We start from the raw sequence: 25,293 nt of genomic DNA, 5'->3' as shown, positions 1-25,293 counted from the left end.
AAAGTATCACAATAGGGAAAACTTGATAGCCTAATTTTTTCTGGCATGTTATAGTGTAATAATGCAGTCAAACAAGGCAAAATGTGTAGCGCTTCATGTGCTTGATGTGTGCCTGTAGTCTGTAATGCTTAATTTCCTTTAGAGTTGTATTGTACAGTTTTTATTTATTCAGAAATATTGAATGCAAAGTGTACTCTGTATGTTGAACACAACACAAGAAAGTTTTATTGAATTTAATAGTATTAAATGTATGTCAGTACATGTAGCATGAACGACAGTCTACGGTACAGAGATAGTTTATATTCTAAGAAACTACTGCCAGAAAAATGGAATTTGAATGTTGATGTAATGGCGCCACCCCGAGAATAAAGGACGCAAGTCCGCGATATCGTCTTCGAACTACAACTCCCAACAAGCAGTTCGCCCGGGAATACTTCCGCTCTTGTAGTTTGTTTTTTCTTTGCCGTAAATGTGGGATGACAACGTGGTAGTCATGGACGACAGAGCTGTGAAAGCAATATTGTTTGATTTGGATAACACTCTGATTGAAACGAGTCGTGCTGGTGGAGTGGCGATTCAAAAGGTGATGGAAACTGGATATTATTAGTTTAGCTTATGAGGTAACTTCCTTTTGCTGTTCGTAATGTTAAGATTCGCTAGGAGCTCAATTTAGTAGAACGTTAGCCTCAAGTTACTAGTGTCAAATAACCGGACGAAAGGTACAATTTATGGCCTCAGTTCTTGCTGCTTTCATGTCAATAATGTCTAGCGACAGTTGCAGCAGTTCCTTACTTCGCCGCAATTGGTTGAATCTTAGTAGTACGGATACCGGGAGGGGTCAGGAGCGTATGTTCAAAATTATCACCACTCACTTTCATTCTGCAGACCTGTATTTCGATATTAATTGGAATTAGGTATTTAAAGTCTATTTAGGTATCTTATTCCTTATTTTACTCTGTGGTGTATTCATAAATGACTTAACAGGCACCTTTGGAGCACAGGAAGCTTTTCATAGTTCTTAAAAACTATTGGAGGAAATACCTTCCATTTTTTTGTGTCTGCGCTGCAGGAACTCCAGATAAGTTCTTAAGACACAACAACCAAAACAAGCATCTTTTGACTTAGCTACTCCCTCAATCATCTGCTGCCTGAGCTATTGAAATCATATGTAAATCATATATATTAAATTCCTTGGTTTGACATGTAATTTTGTTTTAATTTAACAAAGTTATCTACTGTGTGTGTGTGAATCTTATAGACCAGTGAGCTGTTGAAAACCACACTGGGCCTGGATGACAACACCATCCGCAGCATTTGTTACAAATTCAAGCAGAAGCTTTTACATGAATGCTTTGACCCCTCATCTGGCATATCAATCGATGACGTCCGGGTGCGTCACTGGGAGGAAAGCATTGGGGAGACTGTGGGTAACTGCTTCACACCCTCGTTGCCAACTCAGTGCTACTACCTGTGGAAAAGTAGTCGCCTTGAGGTTCTCTGCCTGTCCCCTGAGGTGCACAACCTCCTGAGACAACTGCACAGCAGATATAAGCTGCTGCTGCTGACCAACGGAGAAGCTCAGACTCAGAAGGAGAAAGTGGAGGCAGTCAAATGTGAGGAGTTCTTTGATGCCATAGTGATTGGGGGAGAACATGTGGAGCAGAAACCCTGCCTGTCCATCTTCACGCTGTGTTTCAACATGTTGGAGCTCGAGGCGCAGGACTGTGTCATGGTGGGAGACTCTCTGGACACAGACATTAAGGGGGGCTGTAATGCCGGGGTGAGGGCCACAGTTTGGATTAACAGTGCAGACGGCGCTGTGTTGGATGGTTCTGTGAAACCAGACTACACTATCCCTACTGTGTTGGACCTGCCAGATATTCTGGCTCAACTGAAATGATGTCACTTTAAGTGGGATGTTATGACTTTTAACAAGGCTACTTTTATTTTGATTTTATTGGTTTATTCTATAAAACACTCAGTCAAGCTGTTCAGGAATCAATTCTAATAATGTAGTAATAATCATGTATGCACTGAACTCTTTCTTTGAAGATTCTTTTATTTTTAATTTCTTTAAATTTGACCACAGTTCAATTTCAGGTGAAAGTGTCTTAGTGATATTAAACGTGTGGATACTGTGGCATTACATTTTCTACATGTTCCGCATACAAATCTAACTCCTCCAAAACAACTCATTTGTATACACAAAGTACTTACTTCACTTTACATCTAATTTAACTTTGATGTTCATCGCTGCAAGCTCAGCTACAAAGTAGCGGAAGACATAAGGAACAGACACTGAGTCAATGGAGTCGCTCTTGCCACACAAGGTGCAGACAGTTTTCCGGTGGCGCATGGCTGACCAGTGGGGTGGGGGTTTCTCCAACAGTGGGGAGACGAGGCTGCCACAGTCAATACACACCTGAGCCACTGAGCGGTCCGAGCAGTTAAAGAGGCGATCGTGCAGCAAGAACGAAGAGCCGTGAGCCAGCAGGGCATCGCGCTCCATCTCCCCAAAACGGATGCCTCCCTGGATGTTCCTTCCTCCAACGGGCTGGTTTGTCACCTTGTCTCGTGCTCCCGTGGTCCTCACTTGAAATTTGTCCGAGACCATGTGACGCAGTCTCTGATAGTAGACGACGCCGATGAAGATATCCGCCTCGAGCTCCTGCCCGCTCAAGCCACTGTAGAGCCGCTCTGTACCGTAGTAGTTGTAGCCGCCCGCTCGAAGCAGTTCACCAAAGTGCTCGAGCGCAGAGTTCTCCTCGGAGAAGGTGAAGGGCGTGGCATCGTGGCTCAAGCCGTGCAGGGCACCCGACTTGCCGGCCATGCTCTCAATCAGCATCCCGATTGTCATGCGAGACGGGAAGCCGTGGGGGTTGAACAGGATGTCCGGAGTCATTCCGCTCTCTGTGAACGGCATGTCCTCCGTTGGCCACAGCCGACTCAGGATGCCCTTCTGACCGTGGCGGCTGGCAAACTTGTCACCAATGGTGGGGTTTCGAGGCACTCTCATGGTGATGCAGACGCGTTTAAAACGACCGGTGCCGGTGTCGTTACTGCAGATCTTTATGTTGTCAACAACACAGGCCTCTTGGCTCCTACAAACATGGACAAAAAAAAAGGACATTTTCCTGAGTTACTAAAGTCCAAAAATGAATAAAATGAACACAAAATCATACGTTGACTTACTTATAGTAGGTGATGAAGGTTTGGCCTGTGTTGAGGTTGAGGTAGCTGTAGTAGGGGTCTCCGTACTGAAGCGTTGATCCAATATGAGGCAACCCATCAGCATCCAGTTTGTCATTTACTTTAGGGTCACCTGCCTTGCTCCCAAACACCACTGCGTCCTCTCCCCTCACCTTTTCTGCCAGGTCCACCAATTCCGTCTTGTAGATACTCCCATGGGCGAAGCCTCTCTCCCAGGACGACTTGTTCACAATCTAAACGGATCAAAGAGCGTCAGCATCTCATTCCTTACATGGAAGATAAAAACCTTCTGCGTCGTAGTCACCATGGCATCTTCCATGTCGTAGCCTGTGTAGGATATGACGGCCACAACGGCGTTGGTGCCGCTGGGGTAGTTGTCCAGGTTGTAGTGGTCGTACATGTAGGGCCTGACCAGGGGGCTCTGTGGGGTCTGCAGCCGGTACAGTTTGTTATCGGCGCGATCCGTGAACGAGTGCAGGGGGAAACCCATTGTCTGCTTACCTGGAACAACAAGTTGAATCTACAATTAACACACAGTTTCTTGAGTAGACGGATCAAATTCTTGTTAGAAAGCCGACAGACGCAGGGCCGACCTTCGGAAAATAATGAGAGATATGTGATGCAGATTTCTATATTATGATGATATCCACACACCGTGAAAAAAAGGACACGATTAAATTAAAACAGGTTTTTACATTCAAACTTTTAGAAATAAAAAGAGGAAATGCAACTCTGCTTTCTTATTCCAGTGTTGCGTTATATCTGTCCTTTGATTGAGAATGCTGCTTTACATAAGCTGTGGAATGCTGGGTAAGCAGATATAATTAATGGAGAGAAGAACGTTTTGTGGTAAAAGCGGCAAAGTAAACCACTTTGTTTACTCCTATTACACAACTTACTGCTTAGATTTACTATGCTGAAGTGTACACAGCTTCATAAAGATCAGACTTTATTTAGAACTCACAGACCGTAGATACTTTTAACAGGTAAAGCTAAGTGAACAAAGCAAAGTGCACTTCATAACTGCAAGAGCAACTTCCTCCCGTCCTGTTCACTCCAACAAGACTTCATTTACCAATCAAACGTGCATGTCTTCCCTGCTATATTAAACACTAATTATACGGTGATTAAAAGGACAAATGACGCATTACTGACTTACCCATCTGACACTGGTACATATTTCTAGGACTCTGGTTGTGGTCTGAGTAAGGGATGAAGTTAGCCACCACACTGAGCATACTGTGAGGGAACAGCTCCTGGTGTGTGGTGATGCCTGGTTCAATCTCACCCTCCAAGATCCCCACGTTGATGTAAAGCTGCAGGAGGACAGAAAATACCATTTCTGTTGTGCTTTTTGCTTCTCATACAGGTCTCACAACTATCAGAAAACCTTATTATACCTGTTCAAAGGTGCCAATCAATTCTTGTTTGCCATGGGCTAAGTTTTGAACAGGTCGCATCATACGGCAAGGTGTTGTGAAGAGAAACAGGCCTGGATATAAGCTGGCCTTTCCCGTTTTGGGAACCAGGACAATCTCTGTCCAGGGAGGGATCTTCTTCTCTCTCAGCACCTGGAGGCATACATTTTAAATGTCAGCTTTATTATGCATTAATAAGCCAGGTGACAGTTGACTTCGTAACACACTTAACGTACCTTGAACCTGCGCAGTGAGTCAGCAACAGCTGGAGCCAAGTCAGTCTCCACCCACCCAACAACAGCCCCATCCAAAACCACAGGATAGCAGTCTGAAAAGGCCCGACCCGGAGATCCATCCACCGGAGTCATGCCTTACACACCAAAGACAGGAGAGGCTTTATACGTGTATTTCAACCCCGCGGCAGAGAATCTGACATGCGAGACTCCCGCTTGTATTTGGAGAATTGTTGGCTTAGGTTTTGTACTCACCAAGAGAACAGAGGAGAGCGGGCAGGGATGTGGTGGGTGTGGCTGTCGCCACAATTTCACAGCTGGCCGTCATATGGTTCATGAGGCCACAAGGCTCTCCGTCTGGAGTGTGGACCGGACACAAGAAGCCCCAGGACTCGGGCAGCAGCTTCCGAACAGAGGTGGTCCTCATCTTGGCGAATGCTGCTCCTCTGTGAACGCAGCGGAAGTGGGACAGGTAACGGATGAAGTTGAGCTTGTCGGCTACAACACACAGGCCGGTGTTCTGCAGCATGCCAAGACCTGCGGGAACAGGAAGCCATTTAAAGCAACATTTTAAACCCCAACATGTACGCGTTTAAGGCCTTTCTGCCCGTACCCGTCTTGGAGTGGAGATTCCCAGTGGCCAGCAGATATTCAAAAGGTTTGGTCACATCAGACCCCATGTCTAACATCTTGATCACATTTTCTGTGCTCCATCCTCCAGCTAGTTTGCTTCCTCTTTTGTCAAATGACAGCTTCACAGACATCAGCCATGCAGTCAGTCTCTCCTGTAAAAATATTTGAAATCATTAAATCGAGTTAAATCATTCTGATATTAAGGGAAATATACAATGAGAGTGTACTTTACCAAGTAATGATCGCTGTAAAGTTTCTGTATACTTGCTGCCGTTTCTGCTCAGCAGCGGATGAATACAAGGGACAAACACCCTTTATGATTCCAATCTTAAACATACCTTCAGAAACATGAGGTAGAGCTGACCAGGGGTCAGAACTTCCTGGCACATAATGCTGTCTGGGTTTTCTTCCATACACTCCTCCTTCGCATAGGTGAAAAGCTTCCGGGTCATTAGACACAGCAGGTAGAACTTTTCTGTGTCCGACTTCAGGTGAATACAGATGCACTCGCTGCACAAAACGAAGCACAAGTCAGTTTACGAGAGCGCGGCACCATTCAGAGGTTTCCTCACACAAAATTGGGCTTTAAAGGGGAACTCCGGTATTTTTAAACCTAGACCTTATTTGTGGCATGAAATACGTTTATCTACACACCGAGAACAGTTTGGCGAAAGCCTGCGTCCTTCGAAAGCTATTTAGAAAACTCGCTATCGGCGTATATCCATATAACGAGTGAACAGGGCAGGGACAATGCAGCCTCTAAATAAGGCATTATCTGTCTTTATTTCACCAATACTTTAAGAAGAATGAATGAACGAACGTGCACTGTAGCTCTGTTAGCACATAGCTACTGTTATGTGGCTACTTGCAGCTATAGGAGAGCTAACGGAGGGATTTCTACACAGGCACTCTACTGGGACCACTGAACACCTCATTTTTACACTTCTCCAAACACATCTCTTCACACTATGGCAACACAACTCAACATTTGGCTAAACTAACCAATTTTCAAAACCAAATCTTTTGAATCTGTTCCACAAGCTTACTTTAACAGGAAGTTGGCACACTGTTCGTTTGTGTACCAGTCTGGTAAGTTCAGCTTGACCCTGAAGCGCTCTCCGAGGAATTTGAGCACCTGGCTGCGGGTGGTGCAGCCTTCCTCCATGACTACGCGCAGCATCTCTGATGCGCAGGTCTTGTAGAAGGAATTGTCCTCAAGACCTTTGATCAGCTCCCCGTGGATCTGGAAGTCTGTGAAGTCCACCAGGGCCTGAAGAGCGTGACAGAAAACAAGATTAACCAATACATCATATGACACCACATCAGTTTACACTGAAAGCTTACTTTGTAATATGAAAAAACTAAAAACACTTGTCTGCTCATTAACTTTGCCTTATACCTTCAGCGCAAAGCCTAAAGGCAGGAAGAAAAGCTCTTTCTGGTAGATAAAGTTCAACATGACAGTCCCATTCTCCAGATAATGAAGGTTCATGTTGACTGCTGTGTGCTCCTCCCTCACGCAACGTATAGAAATACCTGCAGAGAAAAACATTGAAGACATTCGTTTCGACATGACTTGCCACTCACATCTTTTTTACACCATCATGGTGCTTCTGAGCATCATCTATGCATCTCAAAGGTTTGACTTACCATACTGAGTGTATCCCTGGCCCCTGCTCTTCCACTTAGGTCTCGTCATGGCAATTGGATAGTTCCTCCTTGGCATTATAAGCATACGGATAACTTTCTCAATTCCGTTCACGATGAAATAACCTCCCATCTCCTGTGTAAGTTAGAAGGAGTTTGCACTATATTCATTCATAGGAATGCATATAACAAACACCTGCGCAGGTTACCAGTATAATACCAAAGCCAACCTCTGCTTCTTCATGATGTTCTACAAGCTCTTTAGGGGACAAGCCATGCAGGTTACACAGCGTGGACTTCACCATGACTGGCACCTGACCCATGGACTGCTTGATGATGCCTTTGGGAACCCCATTGATCGACCAGCTGATGTCCACCTGAGATGACATGACACTCATTAAATCATAGAAGGCAATGTGTGTTTTTACCCTGGCTCCTTACATATTTCCTCTGCAGAAAACGGAAAAGTTAAACACCTTGCTGCTTGTACATTTGGAACAGACAGAGCCTTACCACCAACTTTCCTTTGTATGAACATCTTCTTCCCCGGCACTCCGCTGGGAACACCTTCATGTCTCGACAAATGCTCCCTTTGGCGACCACTGGGTTGCAGATGTTGGCCTCCACGAAGGACAGACAGACCCGGTCATTTTTGGCCATAAACTCAAAGGGTGGGATCGCCTGAGAAACACAAAACATTACAGAAAACAAGTTTGTTTTTTGTTTTGTTTTTTTAAAAAGGAGCTTTGCTGTGGTTAGAAACCAGATAAAAGGAGCAAGAAGCTCAACGTAGAACCAAATTAGACCTATATTAACAGAAAATAAAAAGCTACAATTGATAACATTGACCAAATGATAATGTACTCAGTCTGGGACTACAGCTGAACTGAAATTTTAGTCCTGTGACTCTTAAAAACGTAGTAAGACTGAGCCTTCATCAACTAAACAAGCTTCATATTTTACTTCGCTATTACACACATACGCAGCTAGCCGAATAGCGACCTGGACTTGTTTACTTGTCTGAGAAACAGTGACAAATTGGTTTAGCCTACGTATGTTTTAAACTTGTATCAATATTTTATATTCGCACATTTTGAACTCAGCGTATTGGTTTAAAACAAAACGCGCAAGTACTTCCATGAAGAAAACATGAGCGAAACATGGTTTGCTCAGGTATTACTCCGCGGTAATAATAACTTGAAGAAAAAAAGTAAAAGTAAAGCTAACTCACATGCGCATTCAGTGGCGTTAACTTCAAGTCGTTATTGTTTGGGTTTACTTGTAATAATGACACAGTAATGTGTCACAGGTTTAGAAACTTGGTTAAGAGAAAGTGTACCGACCTGCACAACGCGGCTGAGTCCGTCAGTGACAGCCTGGTCAAACGACTCAATGTGAGCTTTGGTCAAATCCTGCACGGATGCATGTTGTGAGTCCTTCAGTGTCCCAAATCCTCCGTCAGTCAGATTTTTTAGACTTGGACCTTTAGGCAAATTAATCCACTTGTCTGGATACGCCATGCTCAAGCTCTCATGGACACATACGCTTGTTTACCACATGGGTAAACCCACGTGAAGGCAGAGGAAGGAAGTCTTCTTTACTGGCATTTTCCGGCAGGTCTTTTTCTTTAGCGCCATCTGTTGGTATCAAGTAAACTGCCAGCATGTTGCTGAGGAAGCCCCATTCCGCCACTATGGAGAAAAAAACGTCGAAGTCAAATAATAAGAATGAGATTCTTCTAAATATGATGAGATAGTAAAATGAAAATGTGAGATACCAAGTCCTAATTTTGACACATGAGTAGAACCAGAGGTGAATAAAGGGGAAGTAGAGTGATGCCTGGAAATCTTGAGCCACCCCTCATTTCCTTAGAGGCTATATTTTGTTTCCAAAGAGCAATACTTTTGATGTATCATTTCATTTCGTCTTGAGCAAACTTTCTCTAGGGTCTCCGTCCTGTCAAAGAAAACAAATTGTAACCTGTAAACATGTATTTTTGTAACAGAAACTGAGCGGTCAGCTTGAAATTAGGCATATCTCAGCATGTTGTGCAATGTCTCCTTAAAGGAAATTTAACAAGTGAAGGACAAAAAATGAAACAATAAAGGACATATGACAGAGTTAAAAACGAATAAATAAATAAATACATAACAGCCTACAGCAGATGAATAGCATCTGAAAGTGATGTCCAGACGATGGAAGCCCTGACCTATGACCTGATAGATGTGTCTGGACCCTCAGTTGAGCCATCTACTGTTGAGCCACTGAAACCCCATCAAAACTAGTCTGTGGCTGTTAAAAAGGCCACTTTTAAAGAATGGGATCAGAAAAGATTGAGGTATGCCATATGACAAAAGAACTGGACTGAAAATCACTGGCGACAGGTCTCAAGGAGGGAGGAATCCTCCCCAGAGCCCGGACTTTAACATTAGTGAAGCAGTGCAGAATCATCTTGACAGAAAATGGTACAACCAAACCGAATGGTACGGCCAAAAAAGACAACCAACAACCAAAGAAGATCTTTGGAATTTCCATCATGGAGAACTATTCCTGAGGACAACAAAAAAAAATGACAAGAAAAGGTGTTTCTGATGATTTAGACTGTGTTGAAGGATAAATGTGGTCATATCAAATATTGACCCTCAAGCTCTTGAGGATTGTACAACTCATTTTGCCTTTTAAACGTGTGTGTAATGTGGCAACAATGAGTGATGGTCATTGGTCTTGTTGTCCAGGTGGGCAGGAGCAAGAAACAGCTGTGGTTTGGAATGAAAAGAGAAGCCGGAGAAGCAGCGAGGAAGCTGCTAAAAGGTATGAAAACGTGTCGTTATAACGCGTGTGCAGTGTGTTGTGTATGTTGAAGAGCAGAAATAGTGCAAAAAGACTGAGTCTCGCTGTATTACTCAGGCTGCACTGCAGCGTCTATTCACAGGCGCGATCCCACTACTGAGCGGCACGGGGGCTTTGACCTGCTCCGTTTCCGACCTGGGCCGTTGCACCCCTCCTTAGACAACCTGGTGTTCCCGGGCTCCCCCAGGCGCACCATATCGATACCGAACTTAGTGCGGACACCCGATCGGCATAGTCCACTGCAGCTCAGAACTCCTGAGTTCAAACGATCCGCCAGCCTCAGCCTCCCGGAAGCTTGGATTACAGGCGCGCGCCACCGCACCCGGTGGCAGGTGCTTTCACTCAAGCAGGTTTTGTTTTTTGTTTTTGATCGTGACGTCATCAGCGAGCTCTCCAGCTGTCAAGGAACGAAATAAAGCTTCGTTTAAAGGCTGATCAGTGATGAAATATTTTTGATAAAATATGACTGACTGATCAAGTTTGGCGTTTGATATCAATTAAACATCTTTTTAGTTAGGACTCCCTAAAACCTCAGTTTCTAATCAACTTCAGAGGAGTTTGTCATTTCTGCTTCTTTAACGCTGACAGGTCAGCTCACCAAACACTAAAAAAGTTATGCCTCTAAATTTCCTCTATCAAGTGTCAATTTTATTTCAGATGTTGGCCACATTAGCCTTTTCTCAGACATGTAGAAAAGCAGTTCCCTTATTATGTGAATAATCTTTATCACACTGAAACACGCTGTTTAAATCCACAGATAGGAGAATTTTCAGTGCCAATTTTTTTTTTGTTAGAAGATCAAGAGAGCACAAACATTAGAATATTTAATTTTCACTGTGACACTGAGACTTTACTGGCAGCATTTTTCAGAATGTGGTTGAAGATGTGCAGACTGACAGTCTCAGTTGAACCATTTCTGCATTGTTCAGATGTTAATTAGAGTTTGGGTTGAAGCACTGCTGGAACTGGGATGGAGAGCCATCTGTCCTTGTTCACAAACTGCTGGGACGTCTGTTGATCAGTTCACAGTCGTCGTCTTAATAATAATCTCCCAGTGCAGAGTCTCTGTATATTTAAGATTCCTCCAGCTCTCGCAGATAAAGGAAGAAATGAAGTCAGATTTCCAGCATGTGCTGCCTCTCAGGTGGAGTTTAGGTGTGAGGACAGAGCACAAAGAGGCTTGAACTCAGAGAGGTTCTGAGTTTGGGACAGGAGGAGGAGATGCTGGTGAACATGGAGGATGAAGAAGCATCTCTGAGCTCCCGCTGAATTTCCTCGCTGATCGATCAGCAAGTCTGTGAAGACAGAGAAATGACCTCAGAAGAAAACAAAGGAAGTGCTATGCTAAAAAGGTAAAGTTCTGTTTTAAATGATCCTCCTGCAGTCAGAGGCAGGATTATTCATATTCAGACCAACACCAAAATGTGAAACATCAGAGGTCTTTCCACTCATTAACATATTTTCACATAATCTGAGATATTATAACAACACTGCTCAGAGCACTAAAGACTGTCAAAATAAACTAAAATAATTCAACTCGACCAGCCTGGCCTTTGGTTTCTCTCCTCTGATTTAGCTGAAGAGGGACTCAGGATTTAAAGGATGTTGAAGGAATGTTTAAATCGAATCATTCCTTTTGTGTAAACATATGAATTCAAGCAAAACTGAGAAACTTAGAAAATGAATACAAAGTATGTAGTTGTAGTTCAGTATGATTACTGATTAACTGAAAGAAGAGGACAGGAAACAGTGGGAATATGGTCAAATAGTTAAGTGTCCTTTGCTTTCCCTTAAATATTCAATTCAATTCAGTTTTATTTATATAGCGCCAGATTACAACAATTGTCATCTCGAGGGACTTAAGTAATATAGTCCAATTCAAGCCAATTGGAATTCAGTTCATTGTAATCATAATCCAATTAATTCATATAGAGCCAATTCAAAAAATAATATGCTAGCTAAGGAAACCAACAGATTGCACAGAAACTTGTCTTCAGTCCAATCTCCCGTCCTGAGCGTGCCTGTGGCGACTGTGGAAAGGAACGACTCCCTTTTAACAGGAAGAAACCTCTGGCAGAACCAGACTCAGGAAGGGTGGCCATCCGCCTCGACCAGCTGGGGTTTGAGAAGACAGAAAAGAGGGAAAAGAGGGGGGAAAAACACCATAACGCCATTCAAAGGATACCTGTTGGAACAGGGAAACATACGTTAATAACCACAATAATGTCACATGTACATAAAATCAATTGAGAAATTAAACAGGGGGGAAAAGAGAGCAAAGTGAGGAAAGGTGTGACAGATGAGGTCCCCCAGCAGTCTAAGCCTGTAGCAGCTTCAGTTTCAGGATTATTATATGTATTATATGATTATTATATGTTTTGGCATCTGTAAAAACATGGCAGCCCATTAAACCCATTGACAATTGTCCTGTGGAGCAGCTTCTTTGAATGCGTCTCTGTGAAGCTGTGCGTGATGGTCATTGGTCGTGTTGTCCAGGTGGAGGCGCTGCAGGAGCAAGAAACAGCCGTGGTTTAGAATGAAAAGAGAAGTCAGAGAAGCAGCGAGGAAGCTGCTAAAAGGTATGAAAACGTGTCGTTATGAGGCGCGGGCAGTGCGTTGAGTGTGTTGAAGAGCAGAAATAGTGCAAAAAGACTGAGTCTCGCTGTATTACTCAGGCTGCACTGCAGCGTCTATTCACAGGCGCGATCCCACTACTGAGCGGCACGGGGGCTTTGACCTGCTCCGTTTCCGACCTGGGCCGTTGCACCCCTCCTTAGACAACCTGGTGTTCCCGGGCTCCCCCAGGCGCACCATATCGATACCGAACTTAGTGCGGACACCCGATCGGCATAGTCCACTGCAGCTCAGAACTCCTGAGTTCAAACGATCCGCCAGCCTCAGCCTCCCGGTAGCTTGGATTACAGGCGCGCGCCACCGCACCCGGCGGAAACTCACAGTCGTTATTGGTATTTTAGCCTTGATATAATTGACGTCATCAAACACCGCAGTGACATCTCGTGGCGGAAGATGAGTAACATTTCAACATCCAGTTATAACTGTATCTTCCGTTTGTTTAAACTTGATCAGCATCCATATAGGAGTGTTAATTATTTTAGGGGTATGGTTCCATAATATGATTTTTACACTCTTTTCGAACATTATTAATGTTCTCTTCCGCCAGTCTCATTAAAAAAAAAACAATTCTAAGAGATCTGTTTATTTGAAACGCAGGTGTCTCTTTTATCAAACAGTCTCCCACGCTTTTTGGAGTCCTTTCTTCTGAAATAGAGTTTTAAGAGTCTCACAGATGCTTATCTAAACAAGGATTGGTTTAACAAGGCTCTGAAGCAGTAGTGTGCAAAATCATCTAATGCAGATAAACTGGATTAGGTGAGATAAAAACAGAATGATTTGATGCATTTATTTGTCTTTTCAGTAAGTTCTTTTCTTTCCTGAATAACTCTTCCAGATGAAGAAGACAACTTTACTTTTGACCTTGAAGAGGCAGTAGCTTCTGGCCTCCAAGTTTAAGTGGTGCTTGGCTCAGGAATGAAACAACTCTTCGGATTTGATTGTTTGATGTAGAGTTCGTGCTCTGGGAGTATTGTCTCAGATTTATCCTTGTAGTAGTAACTATTTCATATCAGATATAATAAAATCATGTAAATTTAGAAGTAAAAACTGAACTTTGACTTAGCAGGTGTTGTATTATTCGTCCAGAAACATCTGTTTTCATTGGGCTTTACCCAGAAGTTACAGTCATAGTCCAGAAAAAACTAAGCCGTCCTCATTTTGTTCAATGTTGCTTCAAAGCCAAAACAATACTTCTATTAGAGATACAGCCAATGTTTCTGGAAAAGATTTAGAATTGTGCGTGTTGAACAAATGAAGTGGATCACGTAAGAGCAGAAGCACGAATGACAGAGGCGTAATGACTTTTATTGTAGTTCTGTTTCTCATGAAGACAAATGTTCATGCAAGGTCTGGAGCAAAACATCACCTAACAAAAACACAGCACACCTGGATATGATTCTTGCTTTCTCGGGTCACGCTGCCTTGTCAATGTTCCGATTGTGGTTAAGTACAAAACATTATTCGTTAATGAAAATGCAGCAGGACAGAATTTTATCTTTGGTAATGATGCGGGAAGAGAAACACACAAGAAAACATCAGAAGAGGAGTCCGACAATGTGCAAAGAAATAACGGAGGTTTTGTGATGAGGGAGGCTAAATGAAGGTGCCTTTTCCTCTTATCGACAGCAACTCCCCTAAGGCACCCTTCCCTTCAAACAAATACTGATAATTTACATCTCAAACTTCCAACATCAGCAGTCAGTCACTCGTTTACAACTTCCATCATTATCTTCCACATGCAGCAGAGCTCATTGATCAGTTGCCAACATATCCTTCATTTTTCTTGTAAACGCAAATACAAGGTGGCTAAAAACATAAATGGTCTACCTTAATTACTCACAATAAGGCAAGCGAAGCCTCCCCAATTTGAAGCGAGAGAAACACCTGCAAATTGTAACTCTAAGACAAACATGCCTACTTGGACGACGCATAATCGATGACTTATTTGTAGTTCGAACGAGCCCCAGGAGGCACAACAGTTGTCTGCCTATAACGCGCAGCTGTCAGAACTGTTAAACTAACGGAACAATGTAACACACAAGTCATGTTGGTTGCTACAATTCTAAGATCCTGTTTAATCACAAAGAGATTTAGCTAATATAGCAGAAAAAAAGGAAATATTTAAGGACCCCATGAAAAAAACAGTAGTTAAAAGGTACTTAATGCTGTTGACACATTATGTTTTACCACTTTATACCAGTGTAACAAGAATCAAGGAGGGTTGTGTGTTTTGGATTCCACCCATTTGTTCAAGGCCAAAATGATACTTATTTTTCAACATGGCAACCATTTTTGTCGTGGGCCTAATTGGTCACATACTCTCCTGAGAACTACACCTGTTACCGGAGTGTTCCACTCTGGTATACACCAGCCAAATGAGACCATACAGAACTCCAGAGATTTTGCTGGATGCAAGCGAAGAAGGAGGTGCCAATAAAGGAGGTTAGTATGTGGCTGATGCTACGACCATGGGGGGGGGAAAGGCATCAGCTGTATGGTAGATGACATTAGACTGGCTGTCCAGTCACAACAATGTCTCTATCAGTCACCTCCACATCGTCTTGGATATAGTGTAGCGTTAAGCGCATCCTATGCTCCAAATAAACACAGGATATGGGACGTAACCATAGCAACCACATAAGTGCGAACTTAACAGCATGTATATTCCCGGCCTTACTGACAAAAGGTTATTATGCCAAGCCAGTTTTTTTTTTCATGGGGTCGTGCTTAAAATAATCTGAAGGACATTCTGTACAATCTACTCTACTTTCTTTTCAACAGTTCAAAAACATGATTCACAATGACAGTCTAGCGGTTCTACGTCAGAAATAAAAATTTTAAAAAACCCAAAACAGACCTACAGGCAGTCCTCTACAGCAGATTGTGCTGAGGGGGCTTGTAGGCTTCATGCTTTCACACAAACATGCACTCTTCAAAAACAACAACAACAGAAGAAGAAGAAATCAGCATTACATGACTTAGTTCATAACACAGCAAAACAAGGCTGATACACTTAAGAGTTCTTTCTTCTCTGCTGCTGAAAAGTCTGGAACACAAGCAGAGCTTACATGGACTCAAACCTGGGTTTTCTTTTTAATGAACCATCTCTTTACTCACTCATGCAACCCAGCTGCCCTGAATGTAAATAATATGTAGTATCATGGTCAATCTAAGAGGAATGTTACTGTTCAAGCCAATCTTGGCATTTTGAATGTCTCATCTCATCAGACACACAGTATTAGTAAGTTAGTCAATACAGGGGAAGGTTTTTAGGTTTTAAACTCATTCAAAGTAATTGGTAGCTGCAGGTGGGCTACAAAAATAAATAAAAAAAAAAAACATAAGAAAAGTGTCTGATGAGTAAATCGTAATCATAATTCCACAAGTTCAACAAGTTCTTAATTATTAGACACTGTTCTCCCGTTTCTTGAAGACTCATCTTGACGGCATTCATTTAAGTTGAGCAACAGTGCAACGGCTAATAGAACATGTAAAAATTAAAAACGGATGAAGCTAGCTGGCAGTTCATGGTTTGAAATGTAAGGCACTACAGTCTCAGTTGGAGCTTCTCGGCATCCTGTACACCTCTATTAAACTGTTCGGGAAGAATCTGGGGATGAAGCTGAGATGGAAGGGAACTGTTGTCATTCAGAAACTCCCCCAAAATTTAGTGGACAGTTCAACACCATCACATTCATAATATGCATGATCAGAGAGAAAAGCCGGGAGCGCTTTTAGAATTCAGCAAACTCCACAAGAAGAAAGTCTCCCTCCAGCTGAGAAAGGTGAGGTGAAAAAACTGTCTCAGCTTGGCAGAGTTGAGGAGTGAGGACAGAGTATGGAAGAAGCTTCAAGCACAGAGGAGGCAAGGGGGGCTCCTGCGCATGTGCTTACAGTCGAGTGAAAGGACCCACATGAAGAGGCCCTCTCAGTTTGGGAGAGGAGCAGGAGCTGGTGGTGAACAGTGAGGATGGGGAGGAGGAGTAAGGTGAAGAGGAAGCAGATGAGGAGTCACTGCCGCTGTTTAGAGTGAAGACACTGGAAATGGCCACATCCACGATACCTTGACACAGCTCTGGATATAGTTTCCTGGATGAGGGAAAGACAGTAGAAGTTTAGATTTTTCCACAAGCCTGTGAGACAGACCTAATATAACTGATAGCCATCTGTAATCGATTCAAAATCTAGCACAGAATATTCAATCACATGACTTCCTTCGATGTAGAATGAGTTGTGAAACTGTAAGACTTCTAGATTTAAAGGAATAAATAATGTGGATTAAAACACGACTGATTAAGTTGCAAACAAAGGGGACATTTCAACATAAGCGATACTGACTGTGCACAGGCTGGAGCTCCATTAATCTCAATGAGCCACACTTTGAAGCTTTCGTCCACCATGAAATCAAATCCAAAGAGCTGGAAGCTCTGGTAGGATAGGTGCTTGGTGCTGATTGCAGGCTCAATACACGTCAGACAGCTCCTGTGAAACCACACAATAACAAACACTGAGTATAGGTAGGTGACAGAAGACGTGATTAGTAAACCTCACTTACTAAAATGTTATCATACTCCTTTATAGACTACAAAGTGTATAAAAAAAAAGTCTTATGCTACCTCGCTAACAGTACTATGCTAACTTGCTAGCAGTTTTATGCTAACATGCTGTGTAGCAAATATGTCGTTAACAATGTTCAGAGAGTTGGTTTAGTGTTCAGCAGATTGATTTAGGCTGCAGCTCCTGTACAGGATCTCCTTGGTAATGACCGCTTAATTGACTCATGATGTCTTCTGCTACATGTAAACGAGGTAACATGTGAACTTGTCAACGTGGATTAACTTGATTTTCAACAGAAATAGTCTTTAAGACCCCTGTGATGAATCTGTTCAAGGTGTATCCTGCCTCAAACGCGATGACAGCTGGGATAGGCTACAGGCCCCCCCCCCCGGCCCTGAATTGGATTAAACGGGTTTGGAAAAATGAATGGATAGTAAGAGGACATACATTGTGCTATATTTGACAGCCAAAGATGACCACTGGGAAAGAGCTGTTTTTGTCATGGCTCTAAGTGAACTGTACTTCATGACACTACATAAAAATCCAGCAACCAATGATAAAACTGGGGTCCACACTTTGGTACGATTGCTTGAAAAATTGATTGAATTGATTGAACCATTTCATTTCAAGTTAAATATTCAAAGTAAGGAAAATATCTTGTCCTGTTTGTACAAGATATGTTTGTTTATGATGTATCCTCCAGCTGTTATCATGACCACCTATGGAGGATGTTCAGTGGAAATAAAGACCAGGAGAACTGCAGCTGTTAGGTTAGTTGTAGGTATTATCACTGCAGGGTTATTTTCATCAAAAATTTATGTGAATCCAAACTAATAATTTCCCTGTTGCACAGTCTGGCTTGTATGCTCCTTTAATTTAATTTGAATTATTTTATTTGTTTCTCTTTATATTCTTTTATGTATTTTTAATGCTTCTCCAACTGCCCGCTGCAATGCTTTTATTTTATGTAAATCACTTTGGATTGTTTTGTATGTGAAATGTGCTATATAAATAAATTTGGCTTGACTTGAGGAAACTATCAAATATAAGAAAATATATAGTTTTTAAATATATTCTAGCAATGAAACGATCCACGAGTATCTTAGTGGCAACCACTCTAGTCAAATCCTCTGAAAGCTACAAAAGTTTTTAAGAACCTGTCCCTTCCTTTGAAATGTTCAGAAAAAGACCAAAAAAACCAAAATGCACCTACTTTATGATGTGCTTGATCTGAGGTAATATGGTGGTCTCCAGGGTGATATTGTGAGTGTTCAGCATGTACAGCCTGAACTCGTCAAAGAACATCTCGTTCCCCTCCTCATATCGTCCGTAGTTCTGCGAGTGCTCCATTTGGATGCAGTGGTTGGTCAGGTGGCTGGTCATGTCCTGGAGGTCAGAGCTGTTGTAGGGCTCTGATGAGGTCCGCAACACTCCCTCTCGGTATAAATAGATGTTATAGTGGTTGTCCACTAACACCCAGCTCCTAGCAATGACATAACATACAGTCTAAGTTACAAAGTCCTGGGAGATTCTCTGTGGATTTGCATTAAGAATAAAAGACCTGCCTGATGTCGAACTTCCGATTGCCTGGCTCCAGCAACAGAGGTTTCTCCAGGTACTTTTGAATAACATGGACCTGACCCTGATTGTCAATGAACTCCAGCAGCTGATTAGCATCATGTGATATCAGAATACCAGCACCTGTTGAAATAAAAATATACGTGTTAATCTGCTACTGGAGTCATTCTAAGTTTAAGACTCACAAATGTAGTAAACAGTAGATTACACTAGGATAATAATCAAGGGCAGGTGTCTCCAAACTTTTCGAAAGAACTCAAAAACTATCATAACTACCATTCTAGAATGGCACCGACCACAGTAGGTCTGGACATATGGTGTTTCTCTTTGCATCTTCTTGAGCTTTTCTCCTGAGCTTTTTTCTATGCTGGTTTGGATGCTGTGCTGCAAGAAAGACTTCCACTGGTAATGCTGCCAATTTCTTACATCTGTTATGATGCGTACCCATGGCAACGGGAAATATGTTAACCTGTTGGGGCAGCTAACTGAGCTTTCTAAAGCCCAAGTAATGCCTGAAATGAGACCCCAAATCAGGATAAGTTGAAGAGGGGACATCTAGGATACAAAGGAGGAACAAAATGGAACAAAAGGAGGAGGACATTTAAACCATTTCTTCCCCCGATCATCATGGGAAGCGAGAGATAACTGGTAGATAAAATTAATGAGCCTGAAGCCCAGATAGGGACACAGCAGGAATATCAGGCAGGCAGCAATATTTTATTAAATTTTTTTTTTCATCAAGACATGGCTGCAGGCACAACTCTCACACCTCTCGACTGAACCTTAAGACTATGTGGGGAGGCAGAGACTGCAGACAGAAAGGTAAAAGTGAAGGAGGAGGAACAGTGCTTGTTAACCACAAATGGTGTAATCCTGAACATGTCACTGAGAAGGAGTGTCTCTGCACCCCAGATGTTGAACTGTTGGCTGCGAGTTCCTGTCCATGTTGTCCACAGAACGGCCACCTGTGACGCGAGCCGCTGCGGTGCGCGACATCATGTGCCAACCCCAACACACTGAGCCCATCTCTGAAGATTTCTATCATACCTTCCTCTCTGATACACTTCAACATTCTACATGTTAGTCAGCTGACTTATATTTAATTTTGTTAGCTATCTATAACAATAGCATATATCCAATAATAATCAATATGACAGGAAAAAAACGACAGACTAAGGCAGATTAGTAACTCAGACGTGCATTGAAGAAGCACAGAGAACAATTTTTACCTTTAGCTCCAGCAGAAGATTTGGCTATCCACACTGTTCCCTCCCCACTTTCTTTTTTAGCATGATAGGATGCTAAGAAGACCTCTCGCTCATCTGTTTTAGGATTGCTCTTCAGATGGCTGATGCCATTCGTAGCTGGAGCGACTGGGGTGTTGAGGTTAGTTGGATAGATGATGTAGGACTCCGGAAACCAGTTACAGGAATCAGATAGTTCTGGGCTGGTCTTTATTAACCTGATTGTAAAGAAGGAGAACGTTCAGCTGATTTAATCCTCCTTGAATAATCTGCCTTTAGACAAGTGCATTAGTACTATAATAAATTACAAAAGGTAAAGATTTTACATTCAAGAAGACAGATACACACTTAACCAATGATGCCTTTCTGCAAAGCTTGTCCGCTCCTCTGTAGTAATTCACCAGCTGCACCAGTCCAGGTTCATGGCCTGAAAAGTCAAATTGAGGACACTTTCAGATACAATCGTGTACAATGAGCCTCGACTGCAAATCCCCAAGAGACGCCGTTTTTCCACAGGATGTAGCCCTGCACAGTCACAGCTGCTGTCTCATCCTGAGTGGGTGGCCCCCAAATATAGCACACATTCTAACATTCTTATCAAATACAATATTTTTTTATTCATTTGAAAAAGCGATTTACCTAGACGTCCAAAGGGTAATCTGTTCCGTTCACCAAGCATTAAGTTGAATCTCGGATTGTCTCTTTTCAGCCTCTTCCACTGTCCAGTCGAAAGGAGGATTTTGGAAACTTCTGCGTAGACGGTGCTGTTTTCGTCACGGGAAACAAAGGTGTACATTGGGGCATTCATGATGTCGCGTTGACACCAAATAAACGTGCAGAACAAAGACGAATTAGTGTATGAAATAATTTCACTGTCCAGCTAGTTTTGCGGCTGTCTGGTTGGCACTGCAGCAGACAGGCTGATGAGGGTTATCTCCTCTGTCCGTACCATGACAATGAGTCAGTCATATTCAGTCCACACTTCCCAGTTAAGTCAAACTGGTGTCAAACTAAAATTCAACAGCATGGGGCTTACATATGTGTATGTATAAGACATTGAAACACGTGACAGAGTTCTTGCAAACTACTCAGTGCACAAAGTTCCGTCGCTGTCTCCAGACAAGGGTGTGACTGGCTGCTGCTACCGGCTCCTGCGACTGCTCTCGTTTGGATTAATTTACATCCCGTCTCCGGATGAGCTAGCAGCTAACGGTCTGCGACTACTTTAAACAACAGCTTGGGGAAAGCTTACGGTAGGCGTCCTCAGAGCGGAAAATTGTTACAATTTAGCAAGGAAACTAAAATCCTCCTGGAGGGTTTGTTGTACAATGTTACAAACACTGTTCTCCAACCCACCGCGGCGCTTTATTCTCTGAAGCTCAGCAGCAGCCGCTGTCATCCACTGTCGTAAACACAGAGCGTCACGATTGTGGGTATTGTAGTTTAGGCCTTCATTGATAGCACGGGTAGTAGATATACTGTCTCTTGTTAATTGTAAAACAAAGTATGCTCAAGTTCGGATACAATTCATGTATAAGTATTATTTATTTTATGTAATTTAAATCGTTCTTCGTGCCTGACTTAATAAAGTATTTTGGAGTACCGCATTTCCCACAATGCATCACACTTTAAATATCATTTAAGGCTTGCCGTCACTTTCGTTTGGTGGCCACAAGATGACGGTGTTAACCAAAGTAAAAACTTAGAAGGGTTTTACAAGAGGAGTTGTAACCAAAATCAGGCTTAAATACATTATGTAAGACTACGCAGGGCTTTACGCATGAAATAATAACATATTAGCTGGTGGTGAGCCGAACTAAGCGGAGCGTCCCCTACTTATGACAAGTTTTGGGTCCCATTCCAATATGTTTTAAGAATTTATTTACGTGGTTTATACCTTAATAGTTACTGTAATTTCATTCGAATGTTGTTTTTCTTTTATCAATTAAAAACAGTAGATCCGTAATATTTCCACTTGTTATTAAATATTCGTTAAAACAATGCTGAAATCACTCATTTTCTAGATTTCTAACACAAAGTTTCCGGTTACCGAAATGGAATCAGACAGGAAGTGGTGTTGAGGAAGAAGAAGCGAGTGGCGGGAATAAACAGGAATGTAAATGGACAAAAACGAACATTAACTCTTGTCAACTATTTCAAAGTTAATGGTTTTGTAGCATTTCGTTGTTTTGTCACATTATCACCCGAAGACTACACTAATAGTAAGTGACGTGCGTCATTCTCATTCTGGCTTGTTGTGAGGTTTGGGTAGTTACGGTAAACAGTGCAGGTCTGTATTGCATGCAATGGTAGTTGTCGGTTGAATGAAATGTATACCATAATGTTGCAGCTGTACTTTTGTGTTGAAGAATTGCGTTCGTTATGTAAGATAATTGAACTTTTAGCCTCGTTTTATTCAGTCGTGTATTTTGGGACTGATCAAACTGTGACATTCAGCTGCGTGTTGTTTTCTGTCAAGTCTGTGAAAGTGATATTTTTATGAATGATACAATTCGATCACAGCGAGTTCCAGAATGACCAGGACGAATCAGAAAACAACAGATAGCTGCAAAACACCTGCTAAATACACAAAGACATAAACTGACGGGAATGCTTTGTTGCTCCCCTGTAGATAATTGTGAACAACCTTTTTATGATCCATATTTCTTTTTCTGTCCATGTGTGAGACCCTCAGCATTGCATGTACTTCACATATCACAGACTGGAATATAAGCAGATGCAACTTTTTGTGTGTTTGGGTCAGATGTGCTGTGTGCCTTGGCTTTTACTGAGGTCATGTATTTTTAATAACATTTGTCCCCTCTCCTTCACCAGGCCAGAGCAGGCCAGGCATGAGCGGCGCACACCTGGACGAATGGCAGAGGAGGTCCTTTGACATTTCATCTGGCAACTGTACACCTGAACAGACGGCCGATGCCTACCGGGCCCACATCCTCTCCATTCAGTATGCATGGGCAAGCTCCCAGCTCTCTCAGGCCGGCATGGACAGCCTGCTCAGGACCTACTCGGAGCGCTACGCCGCAGTGCTGGACTCTGATGACCCCCACACAGGGCTGAACAACTATGCAGAGAGCGCGCTCCATCTGGCCCGTAATCAGAGGAACTACAGCGACAAATGGGAGTCTTCCCTCACCACGGAGAGTGTGATGCAGTTGCCCTCTGTGCAGAGGATGATTCAGGCTAAAACGGAGGGAGAAGGCTTTACAGTGGCCCCTGCAGAAGTCAACATACCAGTGGGACTTGAAAGCAAAGGCAGCCGCACCTCTGCTCCCTTTACCACAGCCAGGTCAGAGGCTGCGTGGTTTAAAACGGCAGGACCACCACAGTCTAACTCAGAGGTTAACAGCATTGCTAGTAATCAAACTAATTTTTCAGCTGAGAGGCCAAAATTCTCCGATGGGATCTCAGGCAATCCAAACTCATTCCCCCGACCTCCAGCACGGTCACAGTCTGTGTTAAGTCATCCTTCCTCAACTCTGCCACAGGGGAACCCTGCAGGGGGCTCACAAAGACATCAGTCCTCATTCTTCCCTACCTCCAACCCACCTAAACCTAAAAATTTTTACAATACAGACAGTGGGAATGGTAGCAGGGGGCAACCCGGAGGTCAAGGAGGTGCCGACCTGCAAGCAGGAAGCAACTTCAAAACGGCTCGAGAGCAGTTCATCGTTGATCAGTATAAAAAACACTCCCATCAGCCCCAGAAAGGTCAGACATCTGGGATGGCAGCTACTGTGAAGAAATCTCTTGGGGCTAACAGACCTCGAGGTGCATTTTCAAAATTTGTGTCACCCATCCCACGACAGGAGGAGGAAGACAGCGTGGCGAGCGGAAATTCCAGTCGAGAACCTCAAATCCTGGATGAGCGTCTAAAGAACTTTGAGCCGAAGATAATCGAGCTGATCATGAGTGAGATCATGGACCACGGGCCTCCCGTTGCCTGGGAGGACATAGCAGGCCTGGACTTTGCCAAGACTACCATACAGGAGATTGTTGTCTGGCCTATGCTGCGACCCGACATCTTTACTGGTCTCCGTGGACCACCCAAAGGCATCCTGTTGTTTGGACCCCCAGGGACTGGAAAAACGCTGATAGGAAAATGCATTGCCTGTCAATCGGGTGCCACTTTCTTTAGCATCAGTGCTTCATCGCTCACGTCCAAGTGGGTGGGTGAAGGAGAAAAAATGGTACGAGCCCTGTTTGCTATTGCCCGCTGCCACCAGCCTGCGGTCATTTTCATTGATGAAATCGACTCGCTGTTGTCCCAGCGGACAGACGGGGAGCACGACTCATCGCGCAGGATAAAGACTGAGTTCTTGGTTCAGCTGGATGGGGCCACCACAGCCGCAGAAGACCGCATCCTGGTGGTGGGGGCCACCAACCGGCCCCAGGAGATTGACGAGGCTGCACGTCGACGCCTTGCGAAGCGTTTGTACATCCCCCTGCCTGAAGCAGCAGCCCGACGGCAGATAGTGACGAACCTTATGGCTCGAGAGAAAAACCAGCTGAGAGACCAAGAGCTGGAGAGTGTGGTAACGGCCACAGCAGGCTTCTCCGGAGCCGATATGACTCAGCTATGCCGAGAGGCAGCCTTGGGGCCCATACGCAGCATCAAGCTCAGCGACATCGCCTTCATCACCGCAGATCAGGTGCGACCGATTCTCCACGGTGACTTCCAGGAGGCCCTAAAGACCGTACGGCCAAGTGTGTCGTCTAAAGACCTGGAGCTGTATGAGGAGTGGAATCAGACTTTTGGATGTGGACGTTAAAATCCGCTCCTCAGCTTCACCATCTTCTAACTTTGCACAAGATGTGGATGTTGTTAGGAACCGAGCAGAGGAAATGTTTCTGCTCTGTTGCGCACAATTCCTTCAGTTCATTTGAATGAGTTAATTTGCATGAGAAACCTGATGTTTTGTGATCCATTAAGCTGATTCTTTATTTTCTAGATGTCGCAGTTTTAAGGGAAATGCTAACACGAGCTACTAAAACAGGGAAGTGTTAGGATTATTTGTTGAATCTTGAAAATGCTGCCGTAAACGTGTTACTATTCCTCGTACCCACAGTTGGTCCCGTGGTGGAGCTCGCACCACAGTTTGCGCTGTGCAGGCAGTTTGGTTCAGAAACTTGCTTTGGGATTCGGTGCAGACACTGTTCCCAGCCTCAGAAGCACGTATTCTAAAGAAAATGATATCAAATAAAAAATGCTAAGATTTCACCCTCGTATCTGCATAAGTTTATGTCTCAGAGCTTTTTCCTTCACTTTAT

The 25,293-nt window shown here is 43.4% G+C and overlaps 4 protein-coding genes across 4 annotated transcripts; 2 read left to right on the top strand and 2 right to left on the bottom strand.

The window, feature by feature from the left end:
• Nucleotides 1-468: 468 nt before the first annotated feature.
• On the top strand, nucleotides 469-2,505 carry nanp (N-acetylneuraminic acid phosphatase). Its single transcript, XM_072391406.1, has 2 exons — nucleotides 469-583; nucleotides 1,259-2,505. Exons 1-2 carry the CDS (start codon nucleotides 470-472, stop codon nucleotides 1,898-1,900), a joined length of 756 nt encoding a protein of 251 aa, XP_072247507.1. The 5' UTR covers nucleotide 469; the 3' UTR covers nucleotides 1,901-2,505.
• Nucleotides 2,042-8,733, bottom strand: polr1b (RNA polymerase I subunit B). Its single transcript, XM_072391405.1, has 15 exons — nucleotides 8,485-8,733; nucleotides 7,655-7,822; nucleotides 7,372-7,518; nucleotides 7,145-7,277; nucleotides 6,894-7,030; nucleotides 6,541-6,764; nucleotides 5,833-6,004; nucleotides 5,475-5,646; nucleotides 5,117-5,398; nucleotides 4,865-4,998; nucleotides 4,611-4,781; nucleotides 4,370-4,526; nucleotides 3,515-3,711; nucleotides 3,193-3,443; nucleotides 2,042-3,101 (listed from the first exon to the last, which is right to left on the bottom strand). The coding sequence occupies exons 1-15, from the start codon at nucleotides 8,659-8,661 to the stop codon at nucleotides 2,219-2,221; spliced, it is 3,405 nt and encodes a 1,134-aa protein (XP_072247506.1). The 5' UTR covers nucleotides 8,662-8,733; the 3' UTR covers nucleotides 2,042-2,218.
• Nucleotides 8,734-13,909: 5,176 nt separating this feature from the next.
• On the bottom strand, nucleotides 13,910-21,393 carry ttl (tubulin tyrosine ligase). Its single transcript, XM_072391404.1, has 7 exons — nucleotides 20,644-21,393; nucleotides 20,353-20,431; nucleotides 19,990-20,222; nucleotides 18,748-18,883; nucleotides 18,396-18,665; nucleotides 16,964-17,107; nucleotides 13,910-16,714 (listed from the first exon to the last, which is right to left on the bottom strand). Exons 1-7 carry the CDS (start codon nucleotides 20,810-20,812, stop codon nucleotides 16,516-16,518), a joined length of 1,230 nt encoding a protein of 409 aa, XP_072247505.1. The 5' UTR covers nucleotides 20,813-21,393; the 3' UTR covers nucleotides 13,910-16,515.
• A 679-nt stretch (nucleotides 21,394-22,072) lies between these two features.
• fignl1 (fidgetin-like 1) lies at nucleotides 22,073-25,171 on the top strand. The gene is made up of 2 exons (XM_072391403.1): nucleotides 22,073-22,226; nucleotides 22,850-25,171. The coding sequence occupies exon 2, from the start codon at nucleotides 22,857-22,859 to the stop codon at nucleotides 24,792-24,794; it is 1,938 nt and encodes a 645-aa protein (XP_072247504.1). The 5' UTR covers nucleotides 22,073-22,226; nucleotides 22,850-22,856; the 3' UTR covers nucleotides 24,795-25,171.
• The last annotated feature ends 122 nt before the right edge of the window (nucleotides 25,172-25,293 follow it).

Source organism: Leuresthes tenuis, unplaced genomic scaffold (genome assembly GCF_036924035.1).
Source record: "Leuresthes tenuis unplaced genomic scaffold, fLeuTen1.0.hap1 SCAF_8, whole genome shotgun sequence".
NCBI classification, from domain to species: Eukaryota; Metazoa; Chordata; class Actinopteri; order Atheriniformes; family Atherinopsidae; genus Leuresthes; species Leuresthes tenuis.
Note: the sequence above shows the minus strand (reverse complement) of the source record. Positions and strands in the feature narration are given on the sequence as shown.

Bases quoted from the DNA above. Each gene is read 5' to 3' on its own strand.
- nanp (XM_072391406.1), top strand. From the start codon at position 470: ATGTGGGATGACAACGTGGTAGTCATGGACGACAGAGCTGTGAAAGCA. The intron at 584-1,258 runs GTGATGGAAACT...TGAATCTTATAG, and splicing joins GTGGAGTGGCGATTCAAAAG to ACCAGTGAGCTGTTGAAAAC.
- polr1b (XM_072391405.1), bottom strand. From the start codon at position 8,661: ATGGCGTATCCAGACAAGTGGATTAATTTGCCTAAAGGTCCAAGTCTA. The intron at 6,005-6,540 runs GTAAGCTTGTGG...CGTTTTGTGCAG, and splicing joins TGTGCCAACTTCCTGTTAAA to CGAGTGCATCTGTATTCACC. The intron at 4,527-4,610 runs GTATAATAAGGT...GTCCTCCTGCAG, and splicing joins TGATTGGCACCTTTGAACAG to CTTTACATCAACGTGGGGAT.
- ttl (XM_072391404.1), bottom strand. From the start codon at position 20,812: ATGAATGCCCCAATGTACACCTTTGTTTCCCGTGACGAAAACAGCACC. The intron at 18,884-19,989 runs GTAAAAATTGTT...TTATTTCAACAG, and splicing joins ATCTTCTGCTGGAGCTAAAG to GTGCTGGTATTCTGATATCA. The intron at 16,715-16,963 runs GTCAGTATCGCT...TCCCTCATCCAG, and splicing joins GGAGCTCCAGCCTGTGCACA to GAAACTATATCCAGAGCTGT.
- fignl1 (XM_072391403.1), top strand. From the start codon at position 22,857: ATGAGCGGCGCACACCTGGACGAATGGCAGAGGAGGTCCTTTGACATT.